This window comes from Magnolia sinica, chromosome 2 (assembly GCF_029962835.1).
Source record: "Magnolia sinica isolate HGM2019 chromosome 2, MsV1, whole genome shotgun sequence".
NCBI lineage: Eukaryota > Viridiplantae > Streptophyta > Magnoliopsida > Magnoliales > Magnoliaceae > Magnolia > Magnolia sinica.
In genome coordinates this window covers 134,518,634-134,539,121 of record NC_080574.1, presented here as the reverse complement: position 1 = coordinate 134,539,121, position 20,488 = coordinate 134,518,634, and the positions used below count along the sequence as shown (strand labels likewise).

General features: G+C 41.0%; 1 protein-coding gene across 1 annotated transcript; it reads left to right on the top strand.

Moving 5' to 3' along the window:
• Positions 1-777: 777 nt before the first annotated feature.
• On the top strand, positions 778-20,025 carry LOC131237748 (bidirectional sugar transporter SWEET6b-like). The gene is made up of 6 exons (XM_058235700.1): positions 778-969; positions 10,044-10,080; positions 14,556-14,772; positions 15,831-15,992; positions 16,220-16,339; positions 19,675-20,025. The coding sequence occupies exons 1-6, from the start codon at positions 927-929 to the stop codon at positions 19,864-19,866; spliced, it is 771 nt and encodes a 256-aa protein (XP_058091683.1). The 5' UTR covers positions 778-926; the 3' UTR covers positions 19,867-20,025.
• The last annotated feature ends 463 nt before the right edge of the window (positions 20,026-20,488 follow it).

The following is a 20,488-nucleotide window of genomic DNA, read 5'->3' as shown; positions in this document are numbered from 1 at the left end:
ACAAACATTACGTTTGGCCCCTTGAATGTTTGAACGGCAGGTGTTCTCTTTCTGACCGTGTGGCCCACTTAAGTTTTTTATTTGCATAATTTTATAGTAAGCACCCTAAAATCATACGAAGAAACTTTTGGATGGAGTGGATTTGTGTCAAAGATTACGGTGGACCCTAAGATGTAGTGAACTCTGTGCCTTTAATAAGAACGGCTTCCTTCCGATAGAACTGAGAGAGAGAGAGAGAGAGAGAGAGAGAGAGAGAGAGAGAGAGAGAGGTGGCTTTAACGGTCTCTCACCCACCCACTCTAAGCAAACCAAAAGCTTTGTGGGGCCCACCATGACACACGCGTGAGATCCATTCTATCCATCCACTGCGCCAGCTGATGCGAGGATGGTAGCCTAAAAATAACCCAAGTGGGTTACACCACAAGAACAGTCACGATTGAAAGTTTCAGGAATCTATTTGGGTTTTCCCTGCATACTTGCGGGAGTAACAAGAGTAGACCACCGGTGAAACCTTCCTAGGGCCGACAGTAATGTTTATTTTTCATCCAACCTGTTCATTAGGTCACAGATAAATGGATGAAAGGAAAACACAAGTATCAATTAGATCCAAAACCTCTGTGGTTCACAAGAAGTTTCCAACGATAGCCATTCAAGTGGTGTGGTCCACTTGAGAGTTTTGAATATGCTTCAATTTTGGGCCCTAAGAAAATCAGTTGGAAAAACCGATGAACGGTGTAGATAAGACAAATACATCATGGTGGGCCACACAGAGCTTACTCAGCTAGCATCATAACCAATAATCATTTCCATCCCAAAATGGGATTGTCGTATTAGATTAACTTCATAACTCCTACCTAAACTTCACTCTCTGAGTGCAACTACTGTTTTATCTTCTTCTTTGAGTTCTCTTTTCATCTTTGAAGAAAATGGTTATTGAAAACGCTGCTCGGAATGTCGTCGGCATCATGGGTAACAGAAGATATCAATCTAATGTTTTTGGTTTTTCTTTTTTCAAATTCTCCTTTTCTTGATTTTATTTTATTTTATTTTTACACGCGCACACACCCCCCCACACACTCACGCTAGTGGAATTTCACCACCCATGGGTACTCGAACCCTTTACCGGGTGTTGAAACTTCTTTTCTTGATTTAGGCTGCATTTGTTTGCATAAAATATCATGAAATTTCAAGATATGTTGCACCAAAACAGACTTATTAATCATAAAATTTCATGATATTTGCTGTGACCAAACATAGCCTTTGTTTGTTTGTTTGTTTTTTTTTTTTTGAATTGAAAGATCTCTCTTTCCTCTCCGTGTGTGGTTTTCTTTCATTGTTCTTTCTCTTTTCTTGCTGAATTGTCTTTGAAATGAGATATCTCTCTCTTGGTTTTCTTTCGTTTTGATTCTTTGAGGCCTATGCTTCTTTATCGATGTAGTTGATTTGATGGGCCCCAAGATGAATGGATATGCCCCCACTAATTTTCCATTTTGGAAATCATATCCATCCTCTCGATTTTTGCATGTTGAGTATGTTCGGTTGCTTTTTGTCTATTTCTTTCTCAACCGTTTATTTAAGGTATGATGATTAAAGGGTAGTTTGCATTTTCCTAGTGAAAGAATTTTTGGGTTGGGATCATTGATTAACGGCCTGGATCACCGGACCACGAATTTTAATATGAGGGCCACTGCAGGATTTTATAATCTCTCTCTCTCTCTCTCTCTCTCTCTCTCTCGTTGAAATGACAGCTGTGGGCCCAAAAGTTTGGCCTTCTGGTTCTGCCCTGAATATTTCGTGCAAGTGGGCCACTTCCCGGTGAGGAGAAGTCCGAGCGGGAGTTCTTTCTGGTTTCGCAGACTGAGAATATAGCCCCCCAGCGACTGAGGGGGTGTAAAAAGCAGAGGCCCGCATCTGCTTTAGGGCCTTATACTAGATAAGGGGTTTGGAATTGATTCTTTATTAATGGCCCACCCTACGGCTTATGATTCACAGGCAGTATCAGCTTATCCTTCTAAAAAATGTAAGACACGCTCCGCCCCTATTCCGTAGTCTTAGCAAGAGGAGGAAGGGTTAAGGATTTGCAAACACTTTCATGGTAAAGGTGGACCAGAGAAGGCCCGATCAGATGCGAAAATGATATGGACAGTCATAACCTTAAATTAGTCGTATCTTGCAAATTGGGATGAGTTTTTCAATGTATTATATATGAGGAGGAGAACCTACTTAAGCCAACCAACCCACTATGCTGGGTTGCTCATGCCGGATTTGCGATATTCCATCTAACCGACGGTCAAGAGTCTCATTAAGTTTCATTTTTATTATAAATGGTAAGTTTTAATTTGAATATAACTTTTGATCTTTTGAGTTGTAGTAGTCATGACCAACATGAAAAGGGCATTGAGTTGAGCTCGGACATGGAGGAATGCGAGCGGCTCGCTTATCCAGGGCGAGATCGAGAGGCACCGTGGGAGATTGTGGCTCCCCGGAAATATGATTCCTCCAAATCTCATTACTCCAAACCCCCTTTCTCCCTCTTTGCAGCAAACCTTACCTTTGATACTATGGTAGACGATCTTATCCGAATCTTCGGTTGATTTGGGAAAATATAGGATGTGTTCATGCCGTGGAATAGGCAACTTAATCGCCCAAGGGGTTTCGCCTTCATCCATTTCTTTTATGAACAGGACGCGCTCAACGCCATTCATTGTCTTCATGAAAGAAGGATTGATGGTCGGGTTGCCCACATCGCTTGGGCGAAAGGGAAATCGGGCAACCAGGTTTCGAAACCTTCACCCTCTGTCTGGGAATATCAGATGAGAAGACAGCAATTGGATCGACCATTTCTGGAAGTAACTACCAGATCAAAGCCGATCTCAAGAACCATGACGGAAGAGGGTTCGAGGGTCACTACCACCGCAGATTCCAAAGCAGTGGAGAACAGACTTCGGTGGCTGAATCTTGCCTTGGTGGGAACGGCAATGGATCCAGATGTCCACATTGATCGTCTAACAGCAAGTTTGAAAAGGTCCAATCTGAAGCTTTTGGAGGTGGAGGTAACTCGGTTATCGGCTATGAAATTTCTGATCCTCTTCAGATCTGAGGCCGACATTGAAGCTGTCAAGAGAAACTCTGCTTTATTAAAGGAGATGGGGCTTCAAACGATAGGTAAATGGACGCCGAAGGAGGTTATTGGTGCTGAGGGTGTTTGGGTTAGGCTGTTCGGCATCCCAGCTCACGCCTGGATCGAGTCTGCCATTCTAGATATGGCAAGCTTTTTCGATAAGATCGCTCAAATCAACTCCAACACGCGGTTTGGATACTTTCAGGCTTTTGCGAGGATAAAAGTCATTCCCCACCCGGGAGTTTCTTTCAACCAGGTGCTGTGATTAAGAGTGTTAGGGAAGGAATATCCTATTTTTGCGGAGATGGAGCCTCTCTTCAAGGGCGGGTACTCCACATCTAGCCAACAAACACCAATTGAAAGTACTAAGCACTAGGTTCTTAAAAGGTTTCACGATAACTCGAACCCCCCTTTAGCTGTTTGTGAAAATGCTCCTGAAAAAGTTGAAGATACTAGGACCAGATTATTGGGCAAGAAATCTAGTGGTTGTAGTATTGATGGTTTGGAAATTGGTGTCCAGGCCCTTTCGGTTGTGAGCGGGGTTGTATCAACAGATGAGTGTGTCAATCCAGTCCCAATGGGAAACTTAGAAGTATCTGCTGGGAACAGAGCCACCAAAGGTGCTTGTGTTAATGACATGACAGCAGAAAATGACAATTCTAGAAAGATTATCAAACCACTTGAACAAGATGTAATGGGGGTAGGGCCAAGCGTCCTTCATGGTGCTAGGGGAAATCTCAATTCTCCTGCTCTAGATATGCTGCTCGCTCCACGTGATACTTCGCCGCCAATGGGCAGAACAGTAAGCTCTCCTATGAGCCAGGACTGTCTACAGATTGCTCTGCGACCCGATCAAATTACTGTCTATCATGGTGAGGCCAATATGTTGGGGGGACTGCAGCCTTATGGCCAGCCACTTCAGTGCAATTGCCTGATGCCCAACCACTTCGATCTGATACATCCAAATTCCTTCCGGGATGGGAATGCAGATGAGGTAAGATATTTAGCTGAGATCAACACCAACCATCTTCAACCTCAGGAACCGAATCACAATAAAGAGCATGATTGTGGAAAAAGAACATTCCCTCAGAGTTATGGGTCAATTCACCTCCAAGTGGTAGTCATTCTTGTTCAGTCCAACCTAATCCTTCTACCCCGCTAATCCAGTTCCGGGCTAGTCCTTCCCCACCTCCGCCTCTTGATCTCCCCTCCAACCAGCCCCTCTCAACAGTAACCCCACTACCTAACTTTCAGCCTACCAGGATTCAGCTTCTTCCCTGCTCAGACCCCTTACCATCTAACCCAGCAAACCTGCAGGCCCCATCAGCTGCAGTCTTTTGCTCCTCTACTCAGGCCTTTCCAGTCACTCAACAAGCCTTTCCTTCTTCCGCCTCACTCTTCCTAAGACGTAATAAAGTTCGCACTGAAGGTAGCCAGCCCTTTCAGGTTAATCAAAACCTCAGTTGTTGGTTTACAAACATGACTTCTCAAGACCGTGGAAATGGTGCAACAGAGAGCGACATTAGACACTTCATCTCGGAAGACAACTCGGGAGGAATTATGGTGGATCTCTCCACCTTCTTTGATCAGGAGCAACTTAATTCCTTTCCTTAGGACGATGCAGCCTCCACAGTTATTCCTTTGTCATTTGAGCAGAAAGAACATTTGCCCCCAAACAGCATTACACTTCCTTCCAGAGGGAATAGAATTTCCAAAAAGCAGCTAAGCAGACCTCAGCTGAGACTACAATCTTCGGGTGAATGGTACAGCCATTTACAAAAACTGAAGCGACGGGCAGTGAATTCTGAATGTGTTATGGATGGATAATGCAATTATATGGAATGCGCACGGAGTCGGCAACACGCCTACTGTTAAATCCCTCAAACAAAAGGTAAAGAAGTTTAATCCTTGTCTCCTAGCAATCCTGGAACCCATGGTTCCGGATGCAAGAAGGGTTCTTCTGGGCCTCAAGTTAGGATTCCATTGCTCAGTTTCCAACGTTGAACGGGGGGAAAATCTGAATTTTCTTCAAGAACCAGCTGAATGCTGTGACGACCATGGTTACTAGTCAGATGATCACTTTTTCCTTCTCCCTCCCCTCTAGGAGTGAATTTATCTATTTCTCGGTTGTGTATGCTAGATGCTGCAAAATCCAAAGGAGAGTGTTATGGACCGAGATTGAATCGCTTGGCAGATCAGTCCAAGGGGCCTGGGCCATCGCAGGAGACTTCAACATGGTGGTTAATGTAGGAGAAAGGAGAGGCAACCATGCCACTGATAATGCTAACATCGCGGAGTTTGTCGACATGATCCACAACTACAGCCTGACTGACGCAGGATTCGTGGGTAACCGGTTTACTTGGTGTAACAACCGTGATGGCAATGCTCGTGTCTGGGCAAGGCTGGACAGGGTGCTCCTAAATTCCAGCTGGGTGTCCGCTTTTCCGCTGTTTCGTGTGGAACATCTCGCCCGAATCAATTTCGATCATGCGCCGCTGCGTCTTGTGTTCCCTTACCAGGATCCCCCTAAGGTCAGGCCTTTCAAATTTCTCACAATGTGGACGCTGCATGAGACCTTCTTTCAGGTCATAAAAAAGGCTTGGATGGGAGAGTGCTCTCCTCAGTCGATGATCAATATTCAGCTGAAGTTGAAAAAAACAAAACAACTGCTTACGATGTGGAACAAGGAATCAGTCGGCAATATATTCTTCCAGATTCAGAAAATTGAAGAAGAACTTGAAGGAATAGATTTCAGCATGCAATCTGCCCCCTCAGAAGTCTTAACCCGTCGGTACACAGACACAAAACACAAGCCAAATCAGCTTCAGCTTATGGAAGAGATCTTTTGGAAACAAAAATCTAGAAATTCATGGCTTCTTTAGGGAGACAAAAACACCAAATTCTTTCATTCGTCAGCCAATGAAAGAATTAGGAGGGCTTCCATTTCCTTGATCAAGAACGAGGCTGGTGAAACGGTTTCGGCTATCTAAGATATAAAAGTCGAAGCTATCAAATTCTTCGAAAATCTTTTTCAGGCTAACCAATCTCCTTCAATGGAGATTTCTTGCAGGCTCTCCCCCAAGTCATTAACTTATCCGATAATGACACCTTATTGGCTACCCCTTTCATGGACAAGGTCAAAGCGGCGGCCTTCTCTATTTCAAGAGACGGGGCCGCGGGTCCTGATGGCTTCTCGGTAGCCTTCTTCACTTCCTGTTGGGACATCGTAGGCATTGACATTCTTAATGCGGCAAAAGCATTCTTGGCTGGGAACGCTCTACCTAGAGCTTTCACTTCAAACCTCATTTGCCTCATCGTTAAGGCTCTTTCAGCGGCTTCTTTTGCAGACTTCCATCCTATTAACTTGTGTAATATTATCTACAAAATTTTTGCTAAATTATTGGCTAATAGATTGCGACCGCTTTTGCCTAAGATGATTTTGCAGGAACAAGGAGCTTTCATTCAGGGGAGATCGATTATGGACAATATTGCTCTAGCTCAAGAGATGTTGCGTGACATCAACAGAAAAGTTTGGGGGGTTAATCTCATTCTCAAACTTGACCTCGAAAAAGCTTACGACAGAGTGAGTTGGGATTATCTGAAACTTGTGCTCACTAAATTCGGCTTCAGTCAGAGATGGATTCAGCTCATGGAGAGTTGCTGGGGAAACAACTGGTTCTCCATCCTTATCACGGAGAGCCATCGGGTTTTTTCAAATCCAACAGGGGTTTGAGACAAGGCGACCCTCTATCCCCTGTGCTTTTCATCATTGCGATGGAGACCTTTTCTGTTAATTTAAATCTCATGATTGCGAGTGGCGGGTCTCAACAGTTTGCCTTACGGAGGGGTTGTTCCATCCCGTCCCATTTACTATTCGCCGATGATATCCTTCTTTTCACCAATGGCAAAAGGGAATCTCTTCTGCATCTCAATCAATTTCTGGATTTATTTCAGGCAGTTACAGGCCAAAAAACAGCCTTTGTAAGAGCAGATTCATTTGTTCTAACACATAATCTCGAGCCAGGATCAGATCTATCGAGCGCATTCTCAGGTTTCAGAAAGCAAGGGACGACATCAACTATTTGGGGGCCCCTCTTTGCCAAGGCAGAATTAAATCGTCGACTTTTCAGTTTTTGGTAGACAAGGTGGATAGGAAGACGTCAGGTTGGGCAGGTAGATTGATTTCTCAAGCGGGTAGGGCCATGCTTATTCGCCATGTGCTGAGTAGTATCCCCATCCATATCATGTCAGCGATACATACCTCGCGTCAAGTTCTCAATAAAATGAAAGAAGCTTCTCGAACTTCTTCTGGGGATGGGCTGATGGGAATAGAAAATTGCATTGGTTGGCCTGGAAAAAAATTGCAAGACCCATTGAGGAGGGCGGGTTGGGTATTAGAAGGTTGAGTGAGGTTCTGGATGCTCATCGCCTTAAGTTAGCCTGGGTTGTTAAATATGGGGAACCAGCTGGCCCGTGGGCCATGCTAATGTGAAGTAAATACAGTAGCGACTTTCAGCCCAATGCGTTGGCCCCCTCATCTCCAAATCTGTCCCCCCTTTGGAAAAGTATAAGATCGCTGTTCCCTATTCTTTCCGACTCAATCCAGTGCCTGATTGGTAATGGAGAGCTCAATTTTTAGTCTGATAACTGGCTAGGCAGGGGCCCTCTCCATCATTTGCTTGAAGAACCCATTCCCCATGAGCTTCATGACCTTCAGTTGAAAGATGTTTTCGGTCGCATAGGCCCCCTCCCTTCAGCCCGGGTTTTCTCCCTCCTGCCTCAACAGTTAATCGACGAAATCTTCAATGGTGGCTTCTCAACATCTGATGAATCCCCTGAATGCTTCTGGCCTCTTGAATCGTTAGGTATGTTCTCCATTCGATCTGCTTGGAGGCTTCTGAGGCCGCCCCGCCCGCCCATCCTCTGGGCCAAGTGGATCTGGCCGCGCCAACTCCCCCCTAAATTTTCCATTTTCATGTGGCGTATCCTGCAAAACGTGCTCCCCATCGATATTAGTGTCCAATCAAGAGGCGTGGCTATTGTCTCTAGATGTAGATGTTGCCTTGAAGACTCGAATACCACTCCTCATTCCGAATCTATCTCCCACCTCTTTCTATTCAGTCGCCATGCGCAAGCTCTTTGGTCCTTTTTCGGTTGGCTATGTGGGGTCCCTCCTCTGCTCCAAAGCTCAATTGTAGGGAAATTGATCCATTGGAGGAATGCTTCTACGCTTGGGGCCGCTCCTACCTCTGTCAAAATTTTGCTGCCAATCCTGATCCTCTGGGTGATCTGGCAATCCAGAAACGGTGCTGTTTTTGACAACTCCCCTATGTTGATCAGGAAATCGGTGGCCCGTGTCAGATGGTGGACAAACTTGGTAATTCGAGAGGATGTTATGGACATCATTGGTTGGTCTCGAGGGTTAAGGCAAAGGAGCCCGATGGCTACTCAAAGTTGTAACTCCTCTATGCTGGTGAAATGGAGGCAACCATCTCTGGGGTGGGTAAAATTAAACACGGACGGATCGGCGCTTGGAAATCCTGGCCATTCAGGTGGGGGCAGAATCTGCAGGAACGAGAAGGGTGATTTTCTTTTTGGTTTCACCATGGCCTACGGGATCAGATCTAAAAATATGACAGAACTTCGTGCTATTCACGATGGGATGTTGCTCTACTTAAAATAAAGTTTAACCAGGATAATTGTCGAATTTGACTCAAATTTGGTGGTCCTTAGTCTCTTAAATCAATCTAAGTCGCCTTGGAAGTGGAAGCCTTGGCTGTCTCAAATCAACCGGTTACGTCGACTTGGCAACTTTTCTTTAGCTCACATTCTCTGTGAAGGAAACGAGCCAGCAGATGGGCTGGCTCAAGAAGGGAGCCTCCTTCAATAGTTGACGAACTATCTTCATTATCAGTCCCTTCCTCCTCTAATCCGAGGTAAGATCTTCTTGGATAGGGCCGGGTTGGGTTCGCTCAGATCAATTTCCTAACGCGGTTTCGTCTGTTCTCTCCTTTTGTCTTTCCCTGTTTTTGTTTATTGGGCGCCTTGTCCCCCTTCGCTTCGTCCTCTCCCTTTTTGCTGTGAGGGGTGAATTTCGTTCTTTTCCTTTTGTGCAGAGCGTTGTAAAGCATATAACATTTGATGAAATGAAATGATAGAAATTTTTTGAAAAAAATAAAAATAAAAATAAAAAAATAAAAAAACATGAAAAGGGCTTTAAAAAAATTAGGAGAATTTTTATCATTAATTAAATTATTTTGAATTTATTAAAAATTATTCTTGCTTTTATTCTTCACGGATTCGAGAAAGCCCGATAAGGAATCCAAAAAGCTCCATGGATTCGGAGTAGACCGTGATCACCTCATCACATCCGTCCCTGCACCAATTCCCAATCAAACAGTCCTAGCCACAAAACAGACTCAGTGGGCCACACTTGATTATGGGCTGAATGTTCAATGGAGACGGATCTTTTGTCCATCTTCCCATCCATGGTGGGCCCCACCACTACACAGCCATCTGATTGTATTAGCGAGGTAAAAACTCAATTAGAAAAGATCAAGAGGACCAGCTGGTACCATTCTCGCATCATCACCGTACACATGGAGTCATTTGTGGATCCGGACCATTTATCTGGTTGATCTTAGCCAGACGGCTCATCTCTATATCACATTTATTTAACCGGCAGCCCCAACCTACGAGGTGCAAAATCCAAACCATTCACATAATCGGTGATCCAAACCGTCCAATGGTTTGTTTGGACGGTTGCAATCCTCCAAAACATGCTTCTTCAGATGGTTAAGAGGGTCACATGAGAGACATTTTTGTTTCATTACTTCGCCACTGATACTTTTTTTTTTCCTACCATCTGATTCCATTATTTTTAGTTAATAAATAACATTTTCTTGAATATTCGTTTTTACAGGAAATATCACATGCTTCTGTTTGTTTATCTCACCCGTGTAAGTTTCTCCTTATCTGGTTTTTTTTTCCATTGCCACGTGTCACCTCCACTGTTGCCAGAGTAACAATCCTACCCCACCCAGCCACACTGGACTTTTCTACACTAGTCTGTTAAAAGAATGGTTACGTGTGAAGTGGCCTTTCCCACTTTATGGTGTTCGATATGGCCCCGTGGGGCCCACTTGTAGGCAAGCAACAGTGGGTGACCCACTCATCTCTTATTTTGTAGTATATGCATCTCAATCAAGGGAGGAAAATTAATTAATCCACCAATCCATCGATCTAAATTATTAATTTAAAATTATTTTAACAGTAAAATAGTTGAAAGGGTGATAAGATCCTCTCCACTCTCTTTTAGTGCTTGACAGAATTTTGATTTTTTTCATCCATCTTTGACTTTTGTAAAAGTATCAATATTATATAAATTATCATGGGCCCACTCATTCGAACCATCTTTCATATAAACTCATCAATAATCTGAGTGCAAATGCGGTGTGACGATGGTTCACATATCAACTCTAATAAATAATCTGAGTGCAAATGCGGTGTGACGATGGTTCACATATCAACTCTAAAAATCAAAGGTTAGGATTAGCACTTAAGCATGATTGTCACACAATGGCCTATATATATAGCAGTAGGCCATCTCAACATGTGGGTGCATAAGATCCTCTCTACTCTCTTTTAGTGGTTAGACGGGATTTTGATAATTTTCGTCGTCTTCAACTTTTGTAAAAGTCTCAGCATCATATAAATTATCAAGTCTTGTGAGCCCACTCATTCAAACCATCTTTCATATAAACTCATAAGTAATTTGAGTGCAAATGCCAAGTGATGATGGTTCACACACTACACCAAAATCGTCATTCTGGTACGATTATCATGTCAACTCTAAAAATAGTCATTCATGTAATTAAGTACATATCAACTCTAAAAATCAAAGGTTAGGATTAGCACTTAGTATGATTATCATGTAATGACCTATATATGGTAATAACAAGATCATGAATCATTCAAGTAAATGCCATCTCAGTATGTGGGTCCGAAAGGATAACCACACATATTGCATCCACTCTCGTGAGAGACAAAACAAGCTCTCACATAAAAAGTTTTCCATACAAGGTTATGGGATTTTCACCGTAATTGCAATGGCTTGGTACGCATGCATCCGATATTCTAAATGTGGCCTATGTCTGACTCAAATTAAATAATCTAAATTATCGGTCCACTATAGATAGGTTATAATACTAAAATTAAATTATTTGGAAGAGTTAAAAATTATGATCAAGCTAATAACTAGATAATCATTTAAGCAATCTCAACAAAGTTAAAGTACAAAGTTTAAAATCAACATGTTTATTTATTCAGGCATTTCATCGAGCATTTAAACAATCAAAAGTAAATAATAATAAGATTTGTAGAAATAAGTGGTATATAACAATGTTATGTTACGAAAATCCTATTCATAACAAGGATTCATTAACTGAGACCTTCAAATGTTGATAAAAGATAATCTAAGAGTAATGGTCCGCACCTTGTGATGCTTTGCCAAACTTAGAACACTACTATTGTTTGGGTTTTCAGAAAAGATCATTAAAACCTATAAATTCAAACAATCATTTGTTAAGACTTAAAAGACTCAACCTAAAGGATTTAAATTTGAGAAGTAAGACCTTACCTTCAATCACTAGTAAAAAGGCTCAGATGTAGATGTAAGATCTGGGGATGACTAGCACGTAGATCGAAGATGAGAAAGACAAACCCCTAACTCAATCAATTTTTCTCATTCTTCTTCTTCTTCCTATCTTTCTCTATTTCTCTTCCAACATTAGGGCATAAAATTTGTATGGGGAGAGGAGATATGAAATAAGAGGATACTTTTAGTGCCAGAATGGGTACAAATGGCCCAAAAGGTCATGTATTCATTCTATTAACCTTATGGAAGATCATTTCCAACCATTGGAACTGACCGGGAGGTGTACGTGTTAATATAAGCCTTGGGATTGGTGTCCCACTAGGAGATCTATGTTTGAATACAACCATTCGATGATCGAACGTGCCGATCAATGGAGATAGTCCTAATTAAGTTTGATGGTCACCGAGTGTCGATTGAGGTTACAACTATACGGATGTGTGTTGGGTAATAATTTAAATTAATGCCTTAAGTTTGATCACCATTTAACGGTCCAAAAGTCATAACTTTGACAAAGAGTGAATGGTGAACATTTCACTTAAGTTTAAGTTATCACCTAAGGCACTTTATATTTCATGCACTCGGCTTGTGGGCCAAAGTTGAGTAATCCTAAAAACTATCTCGTTCCAATATCCGTGATGGACATCAAGCTTGATAGAACAAATATTTCCTTATTGTTTCAAGTCTAGCGTACCACGAACACATGGTCTTAAGATTTTCAATTAATCGAGGTATTTTTGTAATAAGTTGAACATCAGGATTCCTCATGTGTGACAATTAGTGTCGTGATTAGTTAAGTTCATGACGCTACCCATTCACAATTAGTGAAAATGGGCATTCGACTCTAATTATCTTAAACTTGTCAATTCTAATGTAAATTGAGCATTTAGTTGGGTCGTATGGTGCTTTGATTGCTTCGCTGGTGTATGTATTAAGACTTTTGTACGGAATTTTACAGGACATTATAATATCCCACTGTCGATACTAGCATCTAATATAGGGAATTGAATTGTTTGGATGCATACCTTGATCCGCCATTAACGTGTTAGTTTGATGCCACTGGATGAGGTAGTGTCTGTCGGTCTTCCACCTCCACCGTACTTACATTTGGGTACACTCCAATGGGAAGAGAATGTGCTTGTAACGACACATAGATTTGGAGACCAAACGCCTCCTTATAATAAAGAGGTTATGTGAAGGTCCCACCCATCGTGTGACTTTTTCAAGCCCATGTTTCCTCAATCCTACGGCACTGAGAGAGAAGTCATCTCCCAATACAACTCTATTTGGAGTTGTTTATCATACTTCATGCCCATATAAATTTATGTACACCCATCAATTGTGTGAGTCCCACCCTAATAGTAATGTGATCGATCTAAACCAATCATTACATTGCTACATAGAAATATACCATATGTGACCCATATATAATTCCAACAGACCATACAAAAAAAAAAGAGAGTGAGGATTAACAACGTGAGTCTTTACTCACGCATTAGTGGTAGACTATTATTTATTTATTATTATTTGTTTTACACATGCACCCATCACACACCCAAGCAGGCCGTAGTGGGATTTCACCACCCATGGGTTTCGAACCCGAGACCTCATAGTCTACCACTCACTAAAGACTAGAACCCGGATCAAACTTATATTTGCCTTTCCCTTTACCCATGTCTTTGTGACCTTATGGACAGGTTGAATGGCAAATAAAACATCACATGACGGTAGGAAGTGTTCAATCCCTACTGTTTTCTGTGGTATGGTCCACTTGAGCTTTGGAGCTGCACCACTTTTGGGCTCATGCCTTAAAATGTAATGGTATGCATGGTGTGAATAAAACACATACATCAAGCCACAGCGACATCCCTCGTCCCTGATGTCTAACCCGAAAATGGAACGGTCCTGATGTCCGTTCGATGGATGTCTACAGTGGAAATGGATTGGCTAGTGGTCCTTGCTCTGCGAGCCCACTATGAAGTATTTTTTTTTTTTTTTTATCCATGCTGTTCATCCATTTTTACATATAATTTTAGGGCTTGATTCAAAAAATGATAGGGATATAAATATCAGGTGGACCACACCACAGAAAAACAATAATAATTGGATATCCACCATTAAAATCCTCCTAAGGCCCACTGTACTGTTTATTTGACATCCAATCTGTTGATTAGGTCATACAGACCTAGATGAAGGTAAAAAACAAAGATCAGATTGATCCAAAACTTTTATGGCCCCCAAAAAGTTTTTAATGGTCGATGTTCAATCAAAACTTTTTCCTGTAATGTAGTCCACTTGATATTGGGATATATCTCATTTTTGGGCTCAAAAAAATAGATGGACGGCATGGATGAAACACATACATCATTGTGGGGCCCACAGAGCACCGACCACTAGCCATTGGCTATGGCAGGGGAGTAGCCAATCCGTTCTCGTCTACAGTCACTGGGCATGTGGACCCCTCCTGATACAAGTCTCGCATGTTCCAATTAGACATGTGTGCTTCAGTGAGTCGCACGCACTTTTTATCACCATCTCTAATCTTATTGGATAACGGTAGGATTTTTTTTTTTTGGTGTTTCACATGGGACTTTTCCCAAATCATGCTGTATGATCGGATGATCTAAACCGTTCAATCAAAAAGATTATTCGGCCTTAGGCCAGTCAATGTGTGGACCACCAGATGGACAGTCCAGATCGGACGACCATGTTACCACTATGCCCGATCTACTGCCACCAATCAATATGTAGCTAACGGTTGGGATGATATGGTGGTTGCAGGCCGACGTTCTATAAGATATGGAAGAAAAATGCGACTGAGGATTTCTCACCTTTACCATATATAGCAGCCGCTCAAAACTGCATGCTGTGGGTTTTCTACGGCCTTCCTTTCGTGAAGCCCAACAACATACTCGTGGCCACCGTCAACGGGGTTGGGCTATTCCTCGAGTTCATCTATCTCACAATCTACTTCATCTACACCCGCAAAAAGCAAAGAGTACGTACGTACTTTTATCGTAACACGTATGAGATCTGAACCATTCATTATGTGGTTCCCACGTACAGTCGTTTTTAGATGGATGACGGAACATGTCTGATTATTAGACTCTATGGGCCAGCCCGAAGCAGGTTCGGGTCCGGTTCTAGTATACCCGTAGCGTTTGGTTGTGTTCTGGTTTCACGGGTCTGAGTCTCATTTTCTGAACGGATCTGATCCACTATGGGACTAGGTACCCGTCTGTTACAGATGGTTTCCGGATCAAATAAGGGGTTTTAAATGGTCGGGCCCACACAATGGATGGATTAGATTTCACACAGGTATGTCACTTTGACACGTGCTTGGTTGGTAAGAGGGTTCTCTTACATGTGTGGCTTGGCAGAAACCATTACATTAAATGCTAGTGTTTTCAGACCACTGTGAGTTATAGTACTCCTAGTTGCAGATCAATTCATTTGGGTAATCCATCAATCAATCTGAACCGTCCATTAAATTCAGAATACATTTCATGGGCTACCATGCAAAAATCACATTGATATATAGGATGATCTAATCCATCACTGATTTGGCCTTAATTTTTATAGCATTGGATTCAACGGTTAGGATTACCTAACAAAAGTGATTCTTTGACAGTCCATATTTAAGGCCATTGATCCAACGGTTGATATTTGTAATTAAGTCTGATGTTTCCATGACAGCCGGTGAAATGTGGATTGTACCTGATGAATCAATGGATTGCCCAAGTGTCCCAACGCAACACTAATAAATTTAACGGATTGGACCTGACTGTAACCAGGTAAACGGTTTCGAAAAATTGGAACCTGACCCTTAAAATCAGATCATGTCCATTGGGTATCTTGCAGGACCCGGATTGGAGTCTGTTTTCCCCTTATTGGATAACAAGCTTTATAGAAACCCCATCAAAATGTGGGCTGGGCCTGAGCCTAGAGCCCAGCTATATGTATGGTGAAATTTTGGAAATCTCATCATAGGCCCACCTAAACAATCGTATCTAAACCGTTAAAAAAAATGACTTATTATTTATTCAATATTTACAGTTGTATGTGCTCAAGTTCATGGTTGCCGAGCTGGTGTTAATGGTCATCGTTGTTACGGTCACACTCACCTGCACGCACACTCACACGAAGCGGACTCTGATTGTCGGCATCTTGGCTTGTATCTTCAGTGCCTACATGTATGCTTCGCCGCTTTCTATAATGGTAAGTAGCTATACATGTATACATGGACAAAGGGAAAGTAATGGCCCAGATCAACCCAGGTCTTTTTCAGGTTGAAATTTAGGCCCACGACATTATAGTAGTAAGTGGTATGGGCCTTGATGAACTGGGCTTGGGCCTTGCTTTTTTTGGCCCATTTATAATTAACCATTCATCAGTTAGAAACCTATAATTAATGGTTGATATTGTTTTTTCTGGGGTTGTTGCAGAGGATGGTTATACAGACTCGGAGTGTGAAATACATGCCGTTCTATCTCTCGTTGGCTGGCTTCCTCAACGGTCTTTGTTGGATGGCTTATGCTCTCATAAAATTGGACCTCTTCATCGCGGTAAATATTTATATGTTCACAATAAAGCGAAAATGATCCATATCGATGGGAGCCATTGGAGTGGGGCCCACTTGGTCTTGTTGTCTCGATAATAGCAAATGGGTCCCACTTCACATCACTGGTAGTAGAATCTCCCTTGGTGTCATCCTACGCTGGGCAAGCAATTCCACTGATTGGCAATCCATGCAGGTGATAACCACCTTTCTGCGATTCATCAGGATCACGAGGCTTGATGCGGCCATAGTGGCTCCTCGCTGGTGTCCCTTGATCTATTTTAGGTTCATCATCTAAGGATCGTTGCTCAAACAAAAAATGTGGCAAAATTATGACATCAATTCCATTAACAATATGATAGGCTCATGGTCTTGACTAATGCTCAATGGTTACTACGAGGAGGCTTGTTACCCAATTCTGTACTAATATAATGGGCTTGTCACCCTATTTTTTACCAATATGATAGGTATGTCACCTCGATATAAGCCGATAGCTCAGAAATGGTGTCCCATACTATCATGCTCGGCTCATAAGTCTTTATATAATTGTAACGCACCAATGGTTATGAATGTACTTAATTAGATGGTAATAATAGTATCCTATATTCATTTGAATGTTATATAACTACCAAACATAAGAATGATTGAGCCATGCATTGGACTGATCCGATGGACAATGGGGGACCCTAGACAAAACCGACATTGGGTGTGAAGCATCCCTTAGCTCTAACTACTGTCAACCGTCTGTGTTCAACCTCAGTCTACCGTATAAGTCCATGATCACTAACCCAAAGTGGACTATCCTCTTACTTAATATTTTGTAAGGCTTGATCTACACGACTGCAAATCATATTATTAAATACATAAACATAATCATGTAGCAACTTAATACCAAAATAGGGTGCATTAAACAACATATATATGAATCAGTACAATTCAATGTATATCGATGCAATCCAACTTATATCAACATTACTTATCAATTTACATATAAGAATTCTAATAGTAGGAATTTCAGCTTATTCAAGCATTTCATCAAACATGCATCTTACAAACTTCAAATAACGCTAGGAATGCAATAATAAAGTAATTTAAATACAAATAAGATATAAAATCATGATAATAATAATAATAATAATTATCTAACACTATTAATTATTAATAAAAAAATATAGAAGAATGGTTTGCACCAACCTACTCGCACTTTTAGAGTTATGATTTTAGGGAAGACATCAAAACCTAATCAACACACAAGTTATTATAAGGTTCTTAAAGTTTAGCTTAAGAATACCTAGATTGGGAAGTAGTATCCATTTCTTGCCTCTGATTATCGACGAAAGAGATCTGACAAAGGATTCAGGAGCGACTACGGTTGCGATAGAAGGGATGAAAGGGTGAAGGTGCACAACTCTCACATTTTTGATCTCTCTTACTCTATTCTTATTCCTTTTTTTCTCTCTTTCTTTCTACTCTTACTGCACAAATTCGTATGGGGAGAGGGGGTGTGCAATAGTGGACTATTTATAGTGCCAAAAGCGTGCAAATGGCCTAAAGAGCTATGTATTTACTATTATAATTCTGTAGGTGGTTGTTTCTAACTTTTAGGGTCCACTAGGAGATGTATGGGTCGGTTTACACTGTAAGATAAATATTTCTAGTGGTGATCTACACATGGATATGATTGGCATGCCATTTGGATGCGTTGATTGATGAATATGATTTAAAGTTAGTTCAATGATTACCAATCATCAATTAGGGTCTCAGTTATAGGAATATGAGTAAGGTATTAATTTATATTGGTGTCGTAAATTTAATCGCAATCTAATGGTTCAAAGGCCACAACTTTGCCAAAGAGTGAAGGAAAACTTTTAACTTAAATTCATTATATTTTTTGAGGCATTTCTGCTCACCTTGCAAGACCAAGTTGAACGATTGTAAACGCGATTTCAACTCAATGTCTGTAATGGACATCAAGCCTATTAAGACAAACGTCTTTTTATAATTTCGTGTTTAGAGGCCCATTAACGAGTGGTCTAGAGCTTATTTAGTTAATTTGAAAATTTTTATAATAAAATAATTAATAAAATTTATTGTGCGTGATTAGCAAGTCTTGGATTACCTAAGTTTGCGACGTGAGCCATTCGCATTAAGCGAAAATGGTGATTCAGTCCTAATTGCCTTAAATCATTGATTTAAAGGTCATAATATACTCTGGTCAATTTGGTTTATTTGCAAGGGATGATTCAAATTTAATTTATAAATTATAATCTTAGTTTTAAATAAACATTCATTAAATTGTAATTATCTTAATTAATCAGTGGTGGGTTGATTAGATCTGAGCCCTAGATGAATAGATTACAAGGGTAGACTCATGGTTTAAGTGATTAATCGAATTCAGTAACTTCATAAGAATATTTAATTGAATTTTTATGGTTCGATTTATCTTTAAAGACATTGTTCGAAGTTTTGTCAGAGTCAAACACTTGGATACAAGTTTTCATGCCTCAGTTTTCAGGATTCCTGAATATGGACTATTCATCCTCATAATCATCAATTCCTGCTAAACCCAATCAGAGTGAGTTACATGCCATCTGAATGGATTTGTGTGGTGTATTTGAAAATATGTGGGGATATAGGAAGAGGATCCTATGATAGTACAACTAGAGCACATCGAGCAACACAATGATATCTATTAAGCAGTTGATTAAAGAATGATCATGTAGAAGCAGTTATAGGACATATGACAGAAGTAGAATCAAAGAAGCCCATGCAGTGTTAAATGGTTATATCAACCGTCAGAATGTGGGAATGATCTAAATGACTGGGGTAAGGATATCAATAGCTGAGAAATTCAATAGGAAAATTGTCTCATACCAACCCAATCAAAATTAATATATCTTTCACTCATATGATGATGAATTCAGTTCTCCAGTATATCAATCCGCCTACCATAAGAATTCTTTTCTTGTTTCTTTTTTATTTGTATTGAAAAGTTTTTTCGTATGTAAGGTAAATGTGTAACCCAACGAACCCTACCCTCTGAATATCGACTGATCATATTTACATACTAAACGAATGGTTGAATAGGTGGCCGATCGCATTTGATATCGGTCATATACTATGTATTTGCCTATCTCGGCACTTGGGGTCATAGTTATTTGGTTCGAATTGAGCCACAAATTCAATTCTAGCATGCCCATACTTGCCACATAATAAGATTAAAAAAATAATGAGCATTGTGCATATTCATCTACATTTATTTAAGATTTCAACAGTAACATAACCACATATGCCATGAGAACTGAAATTCTAAAAACCGATTCACCTTCTTATTCCTTGCAGGTTCCAAATGGGCTGGGTGCATTGCTTGGTGCAGTCCAGTTGATTTTGTATGGTTGCTATTATAGCTCAACGATGTGGTATGAGGATGATCAGAAGCCCAAGTCAGAGGTGCAGCTTCAAGCACCAGCGTCTACAGTTGCCCCCGGCGGTGGATCATCTGAGTTTCATTCTATTGCCATGTCATCCAGATGATCATGATTGGACCGTCCATCATCAGTGCACCGCTTTCATCGCTTTGGATTGCATTTGTTACTTTTAGTAGTTTGTTTTTACATCCGTTCATTTAGTGGACCTTTCTCTTTGTAAGAAGTATGATGTGTGGATGATGTTGAAAATTTTCAATAATACCACCGTGGATAAAAGGGTTAGTCCCTCATTGGGTCCCACATAGAAATGATCACAACATCTTAAGTTGTATTATTTACAATAGTCTTCATTCACTGTAGGTGGGCCCCATTTGGCTCCATAGAAAAATTCACCTGAAAACGTTTTTCATTAGTTGTAGTTGCAACACAAATATATTTCAAAATATTTCTATCAGGTGTGGGCCACACCCTTGAATTGATCAATGGATAACTAACATCTAATAAACACACTGATGGTATTCCTCATTGGAAATAGATTGGCTACTCCCCCACACTACGCCAAAATTGGGAAAAAAGGACGGTTGAAAACCGTCTCAAAAGATAATAAAGGACGGTTTTGGACCATCGCAAGGACCGTCCTATTTTGAGGCGTCGTATTACTTAAAGGACGGTCATGAACCGTCATTTCTATGGACATTTAAAGGACGATTATGGACTGTCTGTAAAGA